This window comes from Moschus berezovskii, chromosome 6 (genome assembly GCF_049115385.1).
Source record: "Moschus berezovskii isolate FMDL1 chromosome 6, NW_MosBer_1.0, whole genome shotgun sequence".
Lineage (NCBI taxonomy): Eukaryota > Metazoa > Chordata > Mammalia > Artiodactyla > Moschidae > Moschus > Moschus berezovskii.
Genome location: NC_142465.1, coordinates 36,450,771 through 36,471,519, shown reverse-complemented (window position 1 = coordinate 36,471,519; position 20,749 = coordinate 36,450,771). Strand labels below are relative to the sequence as shown.

General features: G+C 38.6%; 1 protein-coding gene across 5 annotated transcripts in view; it reads right to left on the bottom strand.

The window, feature by feature from the left end:
• Positions 1–2,339: 2,339 nt before the first annotated feature.
• The window catches only part of SENP1 (SUMO specific peptidase 1), a 49,323-nt gene continuing 30,913 nt past the window's right edge, over positions 2,340–20,749 (bottom strand). For all 5 annotated transcript variants that reach the window (XM_088836948.1, XM_055396627.2, XM_088836949.1 and 2 more), the window contains 9 exons: positions 19,374–19,412; positions 18,322–18,406; positions 17,757–17,912; positions 16,613–16,744; positions 6,251–6,454; positions 5,137–5,216; positions 4,235–4,319; positions 3,625–3,720; positions 2,340–2,660 (listed from right to left, as the gene is read on the bottom strand). In XM_088836948.1, the coding sequence (XP_088693074.1) occupies positions 2,598–2,660; positions 3,625–3,720; positions 4,235–4,319; positions 5,137–5,216; positions 6,251–6,454; positions 16,613–16,744; positions 17,757–17,912; positions 18,322–18,406; positions 19,374–19,412 (940 nt within the window). In that variant the 3' untranslated portion in view covers positions 2,340–2,597. The remainder of the gene's footprint in view (positions 2,661–3,624; positions 3,721–4,234; positions 4,320–5,136; positions 5,217–6,250; positions 6,455–16,612; positions 16,745–17,756; positions 17,913–18,321; positions 18,407–19,373; positions 19,413–20,749) is intronic.

Genomic DNA, 20,749 nt, shown 5'->3' with positions numbered 1-20,749 from the left:
ACCCACCCGCCAATGCAGAAGACAGGTTCAATCCCTGGGTGGGGAAGATCCCCTGGAGGAGGAAATTGGCAACCCACTCCAGTATTCTTGCTTGGCAAATCCACTGGACAGAGGTACAGTCCATGGAGTCGCAAAGAGTCAAACATGGCTCAGCAAGGAAATAATGACAAACAACAAGGTAATTATGAGCACTGGGCACAGGAGAGAGGGGAAGATTAGAGAAAAGGAAAGTAATAGGCTTTAGTTTAGAGCAGGTTAAACAAGATGCTGATAACATGCCCTTGGCTATGGAAGGCAGGAACATCACATTCCTCCACCCTCCCACCCCAGTCATCAAGGCCCACCCTTAAAATGAAGGAAGTTTCCAGATGCTAGTTCTGCTCTTCCTGGGCAGCTCTCTGGAAAGAATGGCCCCCACTATTGGTTCCCATTCTGGACCCCAGTCTGTGTCTCAGCCTGGCCCACTCACAGGGTGGTCGCAGGATCACTAACTTCACCTTGTACAAAACTGTATTGGTCAGAAAGCGGGGCCAAATTCAAACAGGCTTAACAATTCCTTATATATTTTTCAAAGTGCTTTTGTTGCATGTTTCATTTTCTGCTATACATGGCAATAAATATTTGTTGCTTTGGTCTGTACAAAAAGTCTGTGAGAAGGTAAGACAGATGTTATCTAAATGGACAAACAATAAATACAGAGAACTATCTTGTTCTGAGTTCCCCAGACAATAGCAAACGTGCCTGAAAAACTCAGGTCTTTTGATTCATGGTCCAAAATCTATACCATATTGCCACCTTTCAAGTTGTCACTTCAATACATTAAGTACCAAGAATCAATGTACAGGAGTCCCACAATGAGCCTGCATGCCATAGCTTTCTAAGAGAATGTGAAAAGTCCCAGCAACTCATATGTAGAAAGCTATTTATTACCTACAGAAAACACCAAAAAAAAAAAAAAAAAAGGGAAAAAAAGGGAGGGAAAAAAAAAAAAGGAAGAAAGAAAAAAAAAGAAAACAAACAGAAGGTGGTCTTCCCCTCAAAGGCAGGCAGTATGAAAAAGGTAGGACATCTAGTTGCTGGAGTGGAAACAGTAACATTCAGTTAACAATGGAATATTTAAAAAAAATATTTTCTTTTCAAATTGTAACCTGTGGTAACACATAGAAAAATGTACTAAACAAGCTTGATATAAAACAGAGTAAAATTTTCAAATAAGCCCAGGGAGAAAGCACAATGTTGGAAAGGATGAGGTACAAGGGAAGAGAAGAAAAGATCTCATACAAAACTACCTATTACAATACAGAAAAAAGTATAAAATGTTCCTATTCTGGAACTTAGGTACAAAATGACACTGGCATTGGATCGTTTCACTATCTAGCCTGAGGAGCGCTCAAATGGTGGGGGAGATGCTACAAGGAACAAAAAGAATAGCAGTTTTTCAATCTCAAGTTGATCAGTCCAAATTCCACCCGTTTTCCAGTTGAAAATCTCGCCTTCCTCTGTAACCTCTACCCCAAGCCAAAATTCGTCCAGGCCTCAAAATACTCTGTTAGGAAGTCCACAAACACCCTACACATAGGGGCTGGGATCTGTGTATGCTGGAGCTAAATTTGGAAAATGGTAATAAATCTACAGGCTAAAATGGTGAACACATTCAGCCTAAAAAAAAAAAAAAAGCATATCCCTGTGAAATATATATATATATTAAATTCTCTGTGGTTAGAAACATATTTAAACTAGCTAGCCACAGACCAAACTAGACCTGCATTCATCCAAAGCTGGAATTTTATGCTAAAGACTGAGGTCCTTCTTCTTCTTGGTCAGAAGTAGGTAGCAGTAAAAGTGGCGCCTCTGTTGCTCCACTAAACCACTCCCTGGGCGGGTCTTCCCTATATCATGTGTTGTGAGCACATGCAAACCACTGCTTTTAAGGAAAGGACTGCCTGGGACTTTGGGGTCCACCCAGGGCTCACATGTGGTGCCTCAGGAGGGGAAGAAGCTACAGATAAAACAGCCTTGTACAGAAGCAGACGGACTTCACAAGGGGCATGTAAAAAGGACAAGTCCTGGAGGACGGCCTTATGCAGGTGCCCCAAAGTCCAGTTTACAGTCACTATCCTGGTGACACATTTTGAAAATCCTGTGTGTATGTACGTGTGCGTGTATATGCTGGTGGTTTTCATCCCTACGTTTTTACCCACATCCATTCCTACCTCTTAGTAAGGCCTAACAACAAGAGTTTATACGAAACCAAGAGTCCTTCCAAGCTTCTCTCAGGCCCCTAATTAAGAGACTGAGTGAGGCTGGAGCCCTTTGAAAATAAGATGGCAGAACTGAAGAAGTGAAAAGCAGTCTCTCTCTTCAGATTAGGGATGTCCCTCACCCCTTTCACAGCACCAAAGTTTCTTTGCAAAAATAGTATCTGAGATACAAAAGGAAAGGCAGATGTGCTTGTGAGTGCATTTCTCCAGGGCCTGGTCCAGGATCAAGGACTTTACAAGAAGAGAGGGTTGGGAGCAGCTGTCTCCAAGGTCTCTGGCTGTAGACAACAAAGAGCTGGTCACCCACAAGTCCATGTCTGCTAACTGAGATGGTCTTCACAAGAGCTTTCGGTGGAGGATTTCCCAGACCATCCGCTTCCGGAAGTAGGGCATGTGTTGCTGTAGGGACACAGAGATACCTTTATTTTAATTTCTTGCATGCAGACCTAACACTCCTTTCCTTCTTGAGGTTTTCACCTAAAATAGTCTCAGCTGCATTTCTGGTCTCTCAAATTGCTCATTCTTCATTACGTGTGATTTTTTTTTTTCTAGTGCTTTTTCCGATTACTATCGCTATTGCTACTTTTCATTGTTGTAAACCTAGAAATTTAATTAGGCATCACCAGGAATCCCAAGGCTATCCTCAAATGTCTCCAAGAATTTTGAGAATGGTGTCTAAATTCAACCAAGTCCTCTGTGTTGAACTTCTAAGAGGATATAAGATCTGAGGCTTGAAAATCAAAACTCATTTTGCCCCAAAATTAAATGAACCAAGAGTCAGCTCAACCCAAGGGCTGCAGTGGAAAATCTAGTAAAGTCATTACTTTAAACAGAAGCAAAGGGTTAAGTGGAGAACACCAAATAAACTATAATCTCTAGTCTCAATTCACTTTGGTCTCCAAAGGACCACGTGGACAGAAATTAACGATCACAAACTGTAAGGAAGACTGATCAGCTGCATAAAGCGAGGGGAAGAGGGCAGCATAACAAACTACACTAGATCAAGGTGTGGCCTGTTCCAAAACTTCACTGCTACCAAATAAAGGGAAACTGAGGAAACTTGCTCTGGTCCCAGTTCTCTGCTTCTTACAGGATCTGAGGTAGACGGCGTCTATGGGCAGAGAAGAAGGCTCTCCTATTGGCTGGGATTCCTTAACTACAATACATGATGTATGGTGACCCAGGATGTGGCCTATCATTATCCTTCCTTTTCCTATGACGTGGCACAGGTAGCAACCACCCTGGGTTATGAGCCACAGAATGAAGCAGAGCCCCCGAAGTGGAGCAAATGGAGAGAAAAACATCTATCAGGTAGCCCGAAGACAGGGTGGTCACAGAGCCCCCTCCTGAAGGCTTGGCTTACCTGTGTGAAGTTGATTGGTCTGTCTTTGGTAATGCAGTCAGCATATTTGCAGGCAAACATGCCACAGTCGCTTCCATTCATCTGCTGTGGAATTTCCTAAAAGGCAAAAAATAACAAAAAGGTGACATCTTTCCAAGCTTCCTTCCTTCTTATTCAATTATAAATAAGAACCAAAGCATATAAAATTTCCAGGTTTCCCTGAATTCTGAAGAGATGGTCCTGGTCCCCCAGTCGAACAACACAGGCTCAGAGAGCAAAAAATTCAGCCTCTCAGTCCAGCCTGTGTACTTCATGTTTATCACACAGAAGACTATCTGAGATTTCTATGACACCAAGGGTGTAAAAGCTGGTCCCTCCCACAAGGGCCAAGCGGTCTGCAAACATTTTGTCCCATAGATGAAAGTTTAGCAAAATAACTGGGCATTTAGAAAACCTAGTTCTTCATAAGAAATACATTACTGATTTTCCCACAGATAGCTTACTCTACTCTATTTTCCCTGGTTGAAGTCAGGCCAGACACTTATAAGGACACCAGGGCCCAAGCAGTATACTCCTTTTCTAACCAATATTAGAAATTTCAGGATTTCCATCTCATCAAGAGGAAACGTACCTGGCTTTTCTTGCTGAACAGCTGCCAGCCATTGGTGTCAAACTCTTTTCTTTTCTTGTCAATGCTTTCTTGCTTCAGATATTGCCTAAGGTATTGGGAGAGAATGAGATGAGGCTGGGGAGCTGCCATTGCAAAGAATGGGGCTGACAATCCTCAGGAGAATTTTCTTCTGCCATGTCTAAAGAAAACAGTATATATTGCTGGACAGGGAATCTTTAGAACTCCCACAATTCATGCCCACTCTGTCAGTTCCAGAGAAGCAAGACCTCTACCTTCAATACCCAGGGTCCTTCTTCCTACTGTCCCCATTGGGGAACGAGTTTTGATCTTTTCCTTGGTTTATATGGTCCTTTTAAACTTCAATCTAATGGAAGGAAAATATTTCTCTAGCAATGCTGAGGTATATATTTATTTATAGTCTTGATTCTTCTGTACAAAAATTCAATCCAAATCAATTAATCCACCTCACGGAACCCACCCCCTCCTGGCCACAGACGTTTTGGAAAAACAGGTGGAACGTAAACAGATTTGCTTTCTGGTTCCCAGCTGAGCCATTAACTAGTAGGACCTGAGCGAATCAAAGTCATCTCTGTGGGTCTTGGTGTTTTTATCTGAAAAATTAGGAGGTTGGGGTAGATGACGTCTAAGTAGTTTCTGTATTTATATGTCTATATCCACTCTTTATTTTCATGCACTGGGACAGTAATTATGCCCATCAGGATGTATTTTTGGTATTATTATGTTATTATTAAACTTTACTTAGATGGAAAATACCCATCTTAATCAATATAAAGATTTCCTTTATTAACCACTCCACTGAAGGTATCAGAGAATTGAGTTCAACAGCTAGAAAAACAACATATATCCAACACCAAACTCTTCGTCTTCAACTCCCTACTTACAAGAGGATTCTGCAGGCTTCATTGTTTATCCCACCCATAGAGTCATAATAGGTAATATTCTTCTTTCTAAAGTCCACAACCTGGGAATAAAAAAAATCTGTGTGTTTATGAACTGAAGAAAATCTCAGCTTTTCCCTTCCCTGGAACTTGGAACCTTCTGCCAGATTTCCTATGAAATCATGACAAGTTTGATGGATACTTAGCATTATACCATGCTTCATCTGCAGAGGAAAGAAGAACAAGGTGATTATTTACTCAGAACTATGCTGGAGGCTGACTAAGTGGCCCGGTAATTGCCCTGAAACCTTTTTCTAGTTTTCAGGGTCTCCATTTGCAACGGAGGCAACAGTGAAGACACAATGTGCTCTTCAGAGAACGTAAATTAAGTGAGATCATTTCCACACATTTTCAGAAAGATGGTGAAAGATTCTAGGTTTTGTTTCTTGGAGAATTTCCTTTTGACTGTTTTTCAAATATAATTCAAAACAGGCTGTAACTTGTAAACTTTTATTAATATATTAAGATAATGTACCCATGTTCTCAGAGTCATGTTTGTGTTAGTTGCTCAGTCATGTCTGACTCTTTGCAGCCTCACAGACTGTAGCCTGCCAGGCTTCACAGTCCATGGAATTTTCCAGGCAAGAATACTGGAGTGTGTAGCCATTCCCTTCTCTAGGGGATCTTCCTTACCCAGGGATCGAACCTGGGTCTCCCGCATTGCAGGCAGATTCCTTACTGTCTGAGCTACCAGGGAAGCAATAATAAATTATCAAGTATGCAAGGCAAATCATGATTAGGCAGAAAATAATGGTCACAGAATCTGAGTTGGCAGCATCATTAAGAAGTCACTTTTTCTTCCCATGTGTTCCTTGCCTTTAGGCTGCGTTGACTATAACTCCATTTTTAAGTATTTCCAGAAAAGAAAATTTCACAGCTTTTTTTCAAAGTCTAAGTATCTCCCACTCTTGACAGGGAGTTTGCTAATCTATCCAATTTTTAGATAATTAAATGTTACTCTTTCAATCATCTATGTAGAACTAGTATACATTGCTCTCTGTGTACTCTATTATATAGACTTCTTTTAAATTTTATCGGTAATAAAAGAAGCACTCACAGCAAGACACCAGTGCACTCCTAGGTGAATAGGCACCAAAAGAATATCAACAGAAAAGACATCCACTTTCTTTGTCCAACGTTTCACTGCTTGATAACCAGCCGTTTTTAACTTAGTGAAAAAAAAGGTATTAAATGCATGTACACTCGGTAATCCCTTCTCTTTACTTCGCTCCATCAACATATTCATGTAGAAATTGATGATCTGTGGAAAGAAAGTATATGTATTAAAACAGATACTCCAGCCTTTCAAAACAGTTGTGCTGTAAGAAGGAAACACAGTTGCTATACTGCATAGCATAGAATAGTTCCCTAATCAATTCAGTTATGACCTCAACACCCAACAGCCTAATATCCCTATATCAAATTCTGACTAGAAAAGAGGGGGGCTGAGGTGGTTATAAACAGTGGAAACACAAAAGGCTGATATATATGTATGGTTCAGGATACATATGGGAAGATGTTGGCCAGACTTGTAGAAGGCTGAAGATTAGGTTAGAAAAAAACTGGAAAATGAGGAGGAAGAAGTACTACAAGATTAGAGTCAGAGAAAAGGAAAGGAAGGCATATATGCAGGTACACATTACAGGCAGGAGTTCAGCAAGGTACACATTAGCACTTCCTTTAGTCTGCTGGGACTGTGAGAGCAATTTAAATAAACTCTGAGCTTAGAATCTAGTGTTAATAAAAACTAAGATTAGTAGTTCACTCCTTCTATGTAGGTCTCCTGATTTTGCACAAGGATAGAAAACTCTGCTCCATGACTAAAGACTGTATTTTCAGCCTAACAAGTTACCTAGCAGAAGCGAACTGTTTTGGTCTCAAGTAGAACTGAGTGACAGAATAAACCATCAACTATATTGGAACAACATCTCTAAACTTGTAGTAGCTTGGCAACACCACCTTTATCCAGGCAGACATGGATATACTATAACCTACATTACGTAAGACCTGAAAGTAAAACCGCAAACATGAAGAGTAAAGTTTTCTCCTAGAATTTGTAAGGTTAGCTGCCTTATATTTGTTGATTCCACTTATTTCTTCAATATCAACTATGAGTGAAAAGAAATTAAAATGCTTGACATGGGAGATATGTTAATGAAACGATGTGTTCTCTAATATTGACTACGTTGTCCACAGTTCCTTTAGGTCTAGGACTCCTTGGTACTAAAGCCTCAAAGTTACTGTGCCGGAAGTTACTGCATACTTATGTGGCCAGTTGAGGTCAGGCCAGTGTCTGTCAACTGCAAGGAATGAATGGGCTAACTGATCCAAAGCTTGGAAATATGACTAAGAAAACAGGCACATTTTTCAGAATGCTTTTTGGGGAATGGGAAAACACCCCAGTCCTTTGACAAATATTTACATACTAAGATGCCAGAGCAGTGAGCTACTGCCCAACAGTAGGCAACTACATACTGGGTAGGCAGTAAGGAACACAGCCAGCAACACACCGGAGTGTGGTCTAGACTAGAAAAAGGGCCTATAGATGAGGATGCCTAGGCAGCTAAAGGGAAACCACATTCACCAAGAGGCAGCACCCTGAGGGTGGTGGGAAGGAAAGTCAGGACTGAAGAAAGACACTGTTCTTCCTGCATCTCTGAAGAGAGAGCAATAGGCTCGGGTTGTGGCTCATTCTCTCTAGTGTGATGCCCAACAGGTAACTAGAGCTCAGTTATATAAAACAATGATAATCAATTAGGACACAATTAGGATTGTAGGTTTCTCCAATCCAGGTTTTTAATCTATCCTTGAGGTTAATGGTGCTAAAGGATGCTTGTAGGCTTGTGAAGGCAGCCAGGAATGCAGACAGATCTACCTGCTTAGCAAGCACAGATTTCTCGGCTATAATCTACATCCTCCGGTGAGAGAAAATTAGCAAAAAGGGATTGATTCCTCTGGTATTCTATCCCATGACATTACCATGAGGCTAAACCCAATTCAAGGGGGTGAAGCGAATAGGCAGACAACCTGACAATCACTATAAGCCAAACCCTCCATGGGGGCAGACAAGTTAAATACTGCAACAGGCAATAAGGACTTAAGATGAAGGTGGAAGGAACCAGAGAGAGAAGGACAGCCAAGCACATGAAAGCCACAGAGATATACCTCCCCCAGGTGCCTGTCAGAGGGGTATATCTGGGATCATTACCCTGAAGTGAAAAGGGTGACATAAATGGGTGTCATGCTACATACGACTATCCTATTTTTCTGGGGGAGAGAGGGCCAGAAACCAATTAAGTTCAGCTGTGCCCACACAGCCTGAGTTGTCTGGTTTCTTATGTAACTTTATTTTGTTATTTTGACAGAGTGGACTCATAAAGTTACAGACCAAGCCAGCTGAACAGGAACAGAGACCTAGAGATCAGGGCACCACACTGAGGACACCTCTTCTCTGCTTTAGCTCTTCCGCCCACCAGGGTTTCTCCACTGTGAGGGAAATGGCCTCCTCCAAAGTCAGCTCATTACTTAGCTCCAGGGAGTGATCTGGGCTCTTTTTCATTTGCCCTGCACCCTAGGAGGAGGGGGCTTGGTGGCCTCACTGTTCCCTCCCATTGGCTGAGGATGTGTAATCCGACATCTGAAGCAGAATTTAGATCCAAGTTTCTTGCCTCAGTTTTTCAGCTATTACTCGGTCCAAATAAGGAAAATTGCCATAGTTTAGTCAAGACATCACACCAAAAAAACAAACAAAAAAAAGCTAGAAGTTAGAAGAACAAAAAGAATCCTACACATCATCTCAAAGAGGAGGGCTAAAGATGAAGGAAAAAGAATTGAGAGAAGGGATCACAGTGTCTAAGATGAAAGAGAAGCAATGATGGTCAGAGCAGTCATATGTATTTTGTGATGGCAAGGGTCCCTCCCCTCCTGTGGTAGAGTCTTTTTGTACATGGGATTCTTCTTAGCTCCAGAAGATCTTGAATTCCCTTTGGAATTGGGGACGAAGAGTAACAAGTCTGTCTGTGCCTACTGTTTGTCTTGCACTTGCCACTCTTTTGGGGGCCCACACTTGCCTCTGCTTGCTGCAGTCCCTGGTGCCTAAAGAACTGCCTTTTCTGCTGCTTTCACAGCCTTGGCCGTGAGCATCTACTTGTCTATGCAATCCTGTTTGGGGGTGGAATGATTGTTTATGGTGTCTTGTTCCTTTGTGATTTTATGTGAAGAGCTGCCAGGCTAAGTTGAAAAAAGTGTTTCTTTAAAAGAAAAGTCTACAATGTTTTCAAACTTAGGACTCAACTGCTATTTGTATCCTCCTTCTCAATCAGTAAACCAGCCAAACTATTGTTTTCTCATGCATTTAGAAGTAAAATACATCACTAACAGTAAAGTCTAATTTTTAACCCTTCCCAATTGCACACACTGAACCCTTATAACAGACTTTGGAAAAAAGTGTTCTAAAAGTCCTGAGCATGACAGTGTTCTGAAGCAGAGATCAAGATAACTTTTAGAAAAAAAAAAAAAAAGCTGTTTTCTTACTTTATCCCTCCAGACTTTCCCCTCTACCTCCTCATTCTTATTTTTAAATTAGACTTATCCTTGTCAACCACAAAACCCAAAAGACTAAGCAACGACCTCTGAATGTTATAAATCAGAAGGTCACTCACTCCTAAGACCTAACCTAATAATAATACTATAGAAACCAAGGTAGCAGACTTAAGGGAAGCTCTGAGTTACGGCATCCCTCACTGTGCCCAGGACTTTTCTCAGACGCAAATTAAAGTAATGCACAATAGAATTACTGCAAAAGTTTTCAAGAAAGACAGGCAGCGTCTACTTTTATGGAGTCATGACAACTAATTACTACTCTCCTTGTGACCTGACATAAATCCCTAGTTTATCAAAAGTATTAGTTCTATTAAGAAACACTTTAAAGAGGTAATCTATAATGATGTGGAATTGTCCAAAGAGTCATGTTAGAAAGACTACACTGTAACTTCCATTCTGATCATTAGCATATGGGAGACTCCATCATATTCACGTAACTAATTTATTTCATCTTGTCTAATTTTCTTCCCTTCTGACTCAATCAATTTTTATTTCCTAAGAAAAATCTACTTCCTGTGCTAGGTTTGTCTAGTTGAGTTTAATGTTTTATAGGCTGCTTCTTCTCTTACTGAGCATCACTTAGACTTAACATCTCCTTGGAAGCAATTAATAATTGAGACAGAGGTGCTGAAATCTTCAACATTCATACTTATGAATGAATTTGTCTCTTTCCCCTTCCAGTTTTTTCAGTTTTTAGTTCGTGTATTTTGAAGTTCTGTTATTAGATGCATACATACTTATGCTGTTACTCCTTTTGATGAATTTCCCCCTTTACCATTATGAAATGTCTGTCACTGGTGATAGTCCTTGCTCTGAAATCTACCAGTGTGATATTAATAGTTACCTCACCTTTCCTTTGTTTACTGTTTGTATGGTGTATCTTCTCCACCCTTTTACTTTTAACCTATATGTGTCTTCACATTTAAAATGTTTTCTATAGACATACTTTTAAATCTAATCCGTAATTTCTGCCTTTTAACTGGATGCTTATACTGTCCAGTATGGCAGCCATTAGCCAGATTAACTTTTGAGCACTTGAAATTTGACTAGTTAAAATTGTGTTGTAAGTGTAAATGCGCTCTAAGTGTAAAATACATATATTTTAGAGAAGGCAAAATATACCATTAATAATATTTTAAAATGTATTACATGCCAAAATATACATCTTTTAGATTTATTGGGTTAAATAAAATATATTATAAAAATTAGTTTTACTTCTTTTCCTTTTTTAAAATGTGACTATTAGAAAACTTTAAATTACATATATGGCTCACATTATATTTCTACTGGGTATGCTGAGTTTGGTCATTTACATTTAATGTATTGAGATTGTTGTTGTTTAGTCATTAAGTCACGTCCAACTCTTTGTGACCCCATGGACTGTAGTCCACCAGGCTCCTCTATCCATGTGATTTCCTAGGCAAGAATACCAGAGTGGGTTGCTACGCCCTCCTGCAGGGGATGTTCCAGACCCAGGGATTGAACTTGAGTCTCCTGCACTAACAGGTAGATTCTTTACCACTGAGCAACCAGAATATTGACATGGTTGGTTTTAAATCTACCATCGTGTTCTTTTTTTTTCTGTCACTGGTGATAGTCCTTGCTCTGAAATGTGTCTCACCTGTTCTTTGTATCCTTTCTCTGCCTTCCTTTGGATTGAGTATTTTTAATTGCATCTTATCTCCATCACCAGCTTCTTAAAATACCTCTTCATTCTTTACTGGTTGCTCTAGGATTTATGCTGGTAACTTATTGTAGTCCATCTTCATAAAACATCATACAACTTCATACATTGTTCAGGAATCTTAAACAAGTACATACTTTCATTTTCCTCCTTTTTTGTGTTATGATTATCATATATTTTACTTTAACATGTTATAAACCCTACATTATTGTTGTTTTCTTTTTGACTAGTCCCTTGTCTTTCAGAGATGATAAAAGGATGAGAGCATTTCCACTGCTCTTCATTCCTTGTGTAGATTGAAACTTTCAACTCAAATTTTTCCTCTGCCTAAAATATCCTTTAATATTTCTTAAAGAAGAAGTCGGCGGGTGATGAATTCTTCAGCATTTGCTTGCCTAAAAAAGTATAGTCTTACTTCTTGAAAGATATACTTGCTGGTATAGAATTTAGGTTGACTATTTCTTTTTCCTTCAGTATTTTAAAGATGTAGCTACACTGTCCTCTGGCCTACATGGTTTCTGACAGATCTCTGTTCCTCTGTATATAATATGTCTCTTCTTTTGGTTGCTTTTTTCATTATTTTTCTCTTTATCAGTGGTCTTTAACAATTTGATTACTACACATTTTGGTATGGTATTTCTTAGGGTATGCTGAATTTCTTGAATCTGTCAGTATGCTTCCAAATCTGGAAAATTTTCCACCATTATTTCTTTAAACATTTTTTTCTGATACCACTTACACCCCATCTTCCCTTCTGAGACTTCAATTACATGCTTAGGCTTGATACTGTCCCTGAGCTCACTAAGCTTCAGTCATCTTTTTTTAGCCTTTTTTCTGTTTCACTTGGAAGGTTCATACTGCTCTGTTTTCAAGGTTACTAATTTTTCCTTCCACAGTATCTAAACTGTTAACCTCATTTCATGTATTTTTAATATCAGATACTGTATTTTTCATCTCTAGAAATTCAATTTGGATCTTTTTTTATAGTTTCCATTTTTCTCCTCAATGTCCACTTTCCTCTACTTACCTGAACATGTGGAATATTATTTATGGTATCTGTTTTAATATCTTTATTAGGTAATTCTAACATTTTTTTTTCTGGGTATTTCTATAGTGATTTTTTTCCCCCTTTATTATATTTTTCATCTACTTCATGCCTGGGAATTTTTAGTTAGATGCTAGACTTTGTGAATTTTAATGTTGGGTTCTGTTGTTAGCAGAATTTGTTGTATTCCTTTAAATATTGTTGGGTTTTGTTCTGTGATACAGTTAAGTTACTTAGATCAGTTTCAAGCTTTTAAGATTTGTATTTAAGCTGTTACCATGGATTCAGAGCAGCCTTTACCCTAGGGCCTACCTTTCTGGCCCCACTCTTGAGGCAATGCCCTTTTGAGGACTCGCTATTCAATGCCCCACAACTCTTCTACTCCAGCTGGTTGGGACACAAACTGCTCTTGTGTTAGCTCTCAGGCTTGTTATGATTCCTTCTTTCTGGTGGTTCTTTCCACAGCCACTGGTAGTTTCTTGCCATATACGTACAGATTAGCACTCAGCCAAAGATTCCAGGGGGGCCCTCTGCACATCTCTGGAGCTTTCTCTTTGTTCAGCAACTTCCCCACGAGTATTTATCTCACAAAACTTAGCTGCTTTGGCCTCCATGAACACTGTCTCCTCTACTCAGCAAGACTGCCAGGCACTGCCAGGTTTTTACCAGCTCGCTGCCTTTAACACACCACCCCAGTAAGCTGTGGGAATCATGGGTTCATGCTTTTCACTTCCGTCCTCTCAGGAATCAGTTATCCAGTGTCTGAAAATTGTTGCTTCAGGTGTTTTATCTACTGTTCTATTTGAGAGAATAAATCTGATCTACTTTGTTCTATCATGACCAGAAGATGTCAAATTTATTTGTATGCCTAAATAATTTTCACGTATTTCTAAATTTATCTGATGCTTTATAAAACAACTATTAGGCCCTCTAAGAGCAGAATTAGCAGGCCATAAAAAGAAACACAAAGCCTAAAGTAGTCCTCACTTCAGGATCATTAACCTAAAATCTTAGAGTTGGATTCCGTAAGTTATTCAACTCTATCTTCAGGATATAATACACAATTTCTACTGTTTGCTATTTCAATTGACATTTACTTAAAAATACTTCCTTTTGTTTCTTAATTGTAACTTTCAATCTACTTTTGCAACTAACTCCTCCTCTCTTTAACCCTGTCTTCCTTCCCTTAATTAGATATTTCTATCACTAATCATCAGACCTGGTACAGAACCTCCATCTATATGTTCTCACCTTTCCAGCCTCATTTTGTAACTCTTTGCATGGCAGCCAGTTCCCACATTCCAATTTTGAGAAATTTCATTTTCTTACAGTGAGGTACAATGTTAATCCTGTCATTAGTCCTTCGAATTTGTATAGAATTTAGCTATTCACTTATATATAAATCCATTCTTGCAAATATGTTGGAAAGCTTATTGCAAGAACAGGCACTGTGGCCTACTCTTCTTTTAGAAAAATGACCTGAGAAAGAGAAGCCTAATGGCTATTTGTACATATCTCAAATATAGGACTTCTTGATTTTATTTTCCTTATAAGCTAAATCTGATCCCTTTCATTTCTAGGATCTTATATTCTTTGTTGGTAAAATGTCAATCACCTTTCTTGGGAGAAAATTTTAATGAAGTCTATAAAACTGACTTGAGAAACAAAAATAAAAGAAAGGTTATTAATGAAAATATCTATTTGAGGGAAGGAGAACAGAATTGAAGAGAGAGCAAATTACTTGCAAAATATTGAGGGTTCATAACTGAGAAACAATTAAGTATTTCAAAATGAGTATGAATACTTAAGGATATCTACTAATTCCCCTTCAGAATGTTATCAGCTTTTTAAGGGCAGCAACTCTGTGAAAGTGTGAGAAGTGTGGTACTTTGAAAATGTTGCGTTTTAAAACAGTTATTGAAGTACTCATTAAAATAGTTCTAATCATCATCATGGACATGTGAACTGGCACCTGCTTTCAAATTTAACATTATTCTCAACTCAGAAAACAAGGACTCCTTATAAAAGTTATGGGAAAATGTGGTAGAGATAAAGTAGACAAGGAATCTTTCCTTTCCCTTTTCTCTTCTAAATAATGTAATTTCCATTAACTTTGTTTGCTAAAAATCCTCTGATGGACCCAGGGAATGGAAAATATGTCCTGATGAATGCTGTCTCTGTAAGGGAGCTCACTGAGGTAACTAACTACCACAGTACATATAGCAAGAACTCAGCTCATGTCCTGCTCACTGCTGCCCCCTAGAAGTTTTTGGATAATTTACAACAAACAAGCTGCAATCCCAATAGAATAACTGGGTCTTCCCCATTTAAAAGCAGCAGGTAAAAATTGGCAAGGGACCTCACATTAACATCCTCAAAGAAAAATACTTAATTGGTGGATACTTTTGACTGTTCTTGATTTTCATTTTGCTCTTTGATTTGGTGAGCTCTTTTTTTTTCCTGTTATTTTGACCCAATGTTCTAATATCACTATTCTGGGCCACAAGAAGCAAGAGCTGTTTCCTGTAAAGCAAGATGGCATCTCAAACCATGCGTTCTTTACTATTCTTGGTCAAAGATATTATTCAAGGAGTGATGAACTTCCGAAATTTTATCTTATAAACTCACCAAAGGCAAAGAGAATGGGCTAGTTCAACAAATCCCACAGAAAATCAACCTATTGGACATGACACATGGCTCTAAAATTCTCTATATCTAATCCTGAAACAGGATCCAACTTAAGATTCTAAGGCAGTATGATATAACAGATAAGACCCAATGTTTGAGTCTGAATCCTGGCTTGCTATTACAAAGTCATGTAACTTTGCAAGTTTCTTAATCTTTTTATGTCTTATTTCTTCATCTACTAAATGGAGATGATAAAACTACAGCATCCATCTCCAAAACCTGTGGTGACTATGACATGAGCAGAACACATAAAACACTTAGATTAGCGCCTAACATGAGTTAAATGTCCAACAGGCGTTGGCCAAACATTAGTATTTGGAAGGTCATAAACATACAAGGCCAGGATACTGGTATCTAGAATATTTGGTTTTTGTTCAGTTGCTAAGTCAGGTCCGACTCTTTTGTGACCCCATGGACTGTGATCCGCCAGTACATGGGATTCTCCAGGCAAGAATACTGGCGTGGGTTGCCATTTCCTTCTCTAGAGGATCTTCCTGACCCAGGGATTGAACCCATATCTTCTGCGTTAGCAGAAGGAGTCTTTACTGCTGAGCCACTTGGGAAGCCCTCTACAATATCTAGTGCTTACTATATTGAGTATCTAAAAAGTTTCCACAGCGATGAACGTTGAGTACACCCAAGATTTTAGGCAGGAATGCTCCTAAAAAGGAGGCAGGTACTTAGGGAAAAATCCCAACCCAGTTCTCTTCTTTTGCTGTGAAAATATCCTTGTGAAATAAAACAGGCTCCTACAGGTTTAGGAATAGGACAGATCAGTTTGAAGATTCTAACACAACTAATCTACATAAAATAATCAGAACACTCGGGAGCCAAGAGCCATGACATTTTTTAACTCAATACCTCAAATATTTAATAAAACTTCTTCAATGTCAGTTTAAAAAATATCATGTACAAATGTAGGCTATTTTAGAAAGCTTACCACTCATAACCTAAGTGACCTAAATACAGAAAGAAAGGGTAACAGAAATGGATGCCTATATGGAAATCCCAAAGTATTCCTTCATGTGCTGTAACATGGTCAGCTATTAAATATTTGCTTAACAAAAGATGTGAACTGCATGGCAGGTGGCTTAAAGAGAGTAAAAATACCAATGAGTAAATGTCCTATCAGTATCCAAATCTTCGATATAAAAAAAGGTAAATCAGCAGTTCCCAGACATTAAGGTACATTAAAAAAAAAAAATCACCTGAGATGTTTGTTTAAAATATGTATCTCTACCACAGTGCCTCATACTTAGTCAGGAAAATGGAGAAAGCTATGACAGCTGATTTTGAAGCAGGTCATCAAGGAGCACACTTTGAGAAACAGTGAAATAATGCCTTTAGTCTGCACTTGATGTTCACTTTTTATTTCAATATAAAAACAAGTGTGAGATTACCTCATCGTTGAGCCAGTTAAGGTGATTTAGAGTTTGAATGTCTTTGCGTGTAATAGTCAAGCGGAATGCTTCACTCAGAACTTCATCCTGGTTCCCATTACGAAATACATTCTTTATTTCTTTCTCCATTTCCTAGGGAACCAAGAAGTGTCAGAGATGAGACATACATGGCCTCGGACATACCAATATCTCATCAAGCCCTATGCCATCCCCATACTTAAATCAACTATTCTAACATTTTGGTTTCTATTCCTTCCAGTAATCTCCTGATTACTTCCTTCCATCCTAGCTCTTCCTCCCTTCTCTTTTTCAGCACATTTCAGACTCTTATTTCATATTATTTCTTGAGTCTGAAATAACTTTCTGCTATCACATGTCCTAAGCCCATGAAAAGACCTAATTATATATCTTCAGTCCAAACAATTTTCTGAGAAACAGAATCTTTCTCAAAGGTAAAAGGAAGTAAGTCTTTTAGACACATTTCCCCAGAAAAATTTGTGGTTTTTTTAGTGTAAAAATGTAGAATTCAGCACAACTATAATGTTAATAAATGTGTTATACTCACCAGCTATATGACAGGTTTTCAAACAGAAGAATGAACTAAGAAACAGATTATTTTTAAATGTATGCAGACTTTTATGTATTTTCCAAATTTTTATACTGAGTTTTTATTACTTAAAGAAAATGGTAAGGCTCAACTTACTATTTGATGTAAAAGTACTATACATATGCATTAAGTAAAAATGCACAGGAAATGAAAACAAATGAAAAAAAATTTACTGAGTGCTTTTTCACTGAAATCACAAGTCACCCATAATTCTTTCCTGAATTTTCAGTTATCTTTTAAAAACAAAGCCAATATTGCTATGCAATACAAATGAAAGCAGGAGTATGGAATACAATATAAATACCAGGTGATCTATTACTGTTTTTTTCCTGTCTGTTTTTTGGCTGCACCACTTAGCATTTGTGATCCTAATTCCCTAACCATGGATCAAACACCCTGCAGGTGGAAGCACTGAGTCTTAACCACTGGACTGCCAGGGGAGTCCCTGCTCTATTACTTTTATGTTTGAAATTTGTCCACAGAATTCTCTCTAAACGCAACACTTGCCAGTGTAGGAATTTATACTATATAATTTACCTCTGTAATTTCAGGAAATTCATCTTCGCTGTCAGTCAATTTATGACCTTTTTCCCCTGTTTCTTGGGCGATCGTGACCGGGATCTCCTTTTCAAGAGGCACACGAAGATGCAGTTCTACTGAATCATGTACTGAATGTTCCTGTTCCTGCAGTCTCTGAAAGACAGACCTTTAAAATAAGTGGAGTACAGAAATCTACTGCTTGTCCATGTACACTGAGTAGGCCTAGCTGGATAGGCCAAGTACACAGAGCATAGCAAGGCTATGCTACCATGCTGCTGCTGCTAAGTCACTTCAGTCGTGTCCGACTCTGTGTGCCCCCATAGATGGCAGCCCACCAGGCTCCCCTGTCCCTGGGATTCTCCAGGCAAGAACACTGGAGTGGGTTGCCATTTCCTTCTCCAATGTGTGAAAGTGAAAGTGAAGTCACTCAGTCATGTCTGACTCTTAGCGACCCCATACTATCTTGCAAATCAACAGCTTTGATTCCAAATTCAGATAACCTTCCAAAATTAGTTTCAACTTGGATGTGCTATTCATTTATATCTCATAAAAACTTTTTTACCTGGTTTTGAAGTTGTAATGCCAGTGCTTTCTGCTCTTCAATCTGGCGCAATCTTTCCCGTGCTCGAGAATCATAAACACTAGTTCTAGGAAACAAAAAATGCAGACCACTTGCTTAGCATCAAGAACACTGCTGATGCACAATGAGCATTAAATATGAAACTCTCAGAGAAAAAGCCTAAAACCCTTATACTAACTTATCACTACACTTGCTTTAAGACAAAGTGAAACTACACGGTGTCACTGAAATTACCTTACTAGTTATTTGAAATGATGAAAATTATTAGTTTGTTGCTAAACATGAACAAGTGACTTTTGTGGCTATTTGTAAATGTGTAGTCTTTTTTTTTTTTTAAACCATGCTTCTAAAATTAAGGAGAAAGTGAAGCTTCATTCTGGAAATCCAAAAATGAGACTGAATCCCAAAGACGAAAATAATACAAAAGATGTGGGTTCCATTGCTGGTTGGGGAACTACGATCCCACATGCCCTGGGACAACTAGGTCCACATGTCACAGCTATTAAGCTCACCTGCTCTGGAGCCTCATGTCAAGGGTGAAGAGCCTCATGCCACAATGAAAGATCCCATATGACATGACAAAGATCTTGCGGGCCATAACTTAGACTCGACGCAGCCAAATACATAAATATGAAAAAAAAAAAATCTACCAGACCAAGGGATTTAGATAACCAAAGTGAATCCTTGAAACTAGAAACTAAATCTTCAGTGATTCTGCAAACTCCAGAAATAAATATTATCCAATAAATTAGTTTTATCAATATAAAAATAAAGGCATTTTTTTGTTTAATAGCTAACTGAAACATTTTTCCAATTCAATTTAGTTTCAAAAATTGTTACAGATTTAATAAACCTGAGCACAGAAATGTCCCAACTCCAAAAAACTTTTAAAACTCAGTAACTTATAAGTTATTTTATAAATAAATAGGAAATTTTTACTGACTAAAAACAGGTAGCAAGATTGGCTAATTGATTTCTTCTAATTGAAAAGAAAGTGATGAAGAGGCAAAATGATACTAAAAATAATTACTTACAACTCTTTGATCCACAGCTCTGCCTGGAAAAAAGTAGGACTATGGGCAGGAAAAGAAAATATGACAAATGAACAGGAGACTTAAAAGAATATCAAATATTTTCATCAAGAAAACCAATTATTTAAATAGTTTATACAAATGCTTTTATAAGTATGGGATAAATAAAAGGACCTAAATTACATAAAACAATTCTAACTAGGAAGCAAAGGAAAACAAATATGAGTCATTTGCACACATACAGTTAAAAAGATGACCCAACATTCAGCAGAGAAATTAAGTTTAGCATGCTCCTTACTTGCAAGAGACCAACATGATGTGAAAAATACATCATTTATCAAGGTAATATATTAAAACTAGAATGTTCCTCTTTCCAAATGGCTCAGATTGACTTATTTACTAATGGTTTAATAAAATATTATGGGTTGTTAGACTTCTTCTAGGTCTGCTTGAATGAAAATACATTCAACCACATCATAGTAGATACTGAAAATCCCCACTCACAGAGTCAGTTCAGTTCAGTTGCTCAGTCGTGTCTGACTCTTTGCGACCCCATGAATCACAGCACGCCAGGCCTCCCTGTCCATCACCAACTCCCGGAGTTTACTCAAACTCATGTCCATCGAGTTGGTGATGCCATCCAGCCATTTCATTCTCTGTCGTCCCCGTCTCCTCCCGCCCCCCAATCCCTCCCAGCATCAGAGTCTTTTCCAGTGAGTCAACTCATGGCATGAGGTGGCCAAAGTATTGGAGTTTCAGCTTTCACAGAGTAGTCCATATCAAATGGCTAATGAACCAACGTGGATAATCAGCAATACGACTCCCTTCCAAAATGAGAGACTGGTTTTATTCCATGCGGCTCTTGCTGACAACCCAAGGGAATAATGCTAGCAGAGTCACAGGTATGCTATGTATTCTAGAGGTTTTTTGCTCTTCTCAAACTTTCTTATCTCATTGCTCATCTCCCCTCTATCTGAAGTTCTCACAGAACCAAATGAAAGGCAAGTGAGCACTTTTCCAAAGAAAACTTTCAGATATGCAGAACAAGTTAACAGAGTGTCAAACTGAAAGTTAAGAGACCGGAATCTCTTACAGCTGCCCCTGATTAGCTTTGTGACTTTGAGCAAGTCACTTCCCTTTACATGGGCCTCAATTTCTGGGTTTCTAAAGATGGAGATGAGAGTCCCTTTCAGTTTTTAAACTTCTACAACCTGTCCTATAAAGGCAAAAATAAGGGCTCAGAGGTAATCCTTTGCTCCTAAGCCTAACTTCTGAGAATCAGTATTCGCAGTGACCCTTAGTTTGGGGTTTAGTGATAAAAATGCTGTTCTATTACCTATTCACTGTCACCGAGGTCAGTAAGAGGAGAACACGGAGAA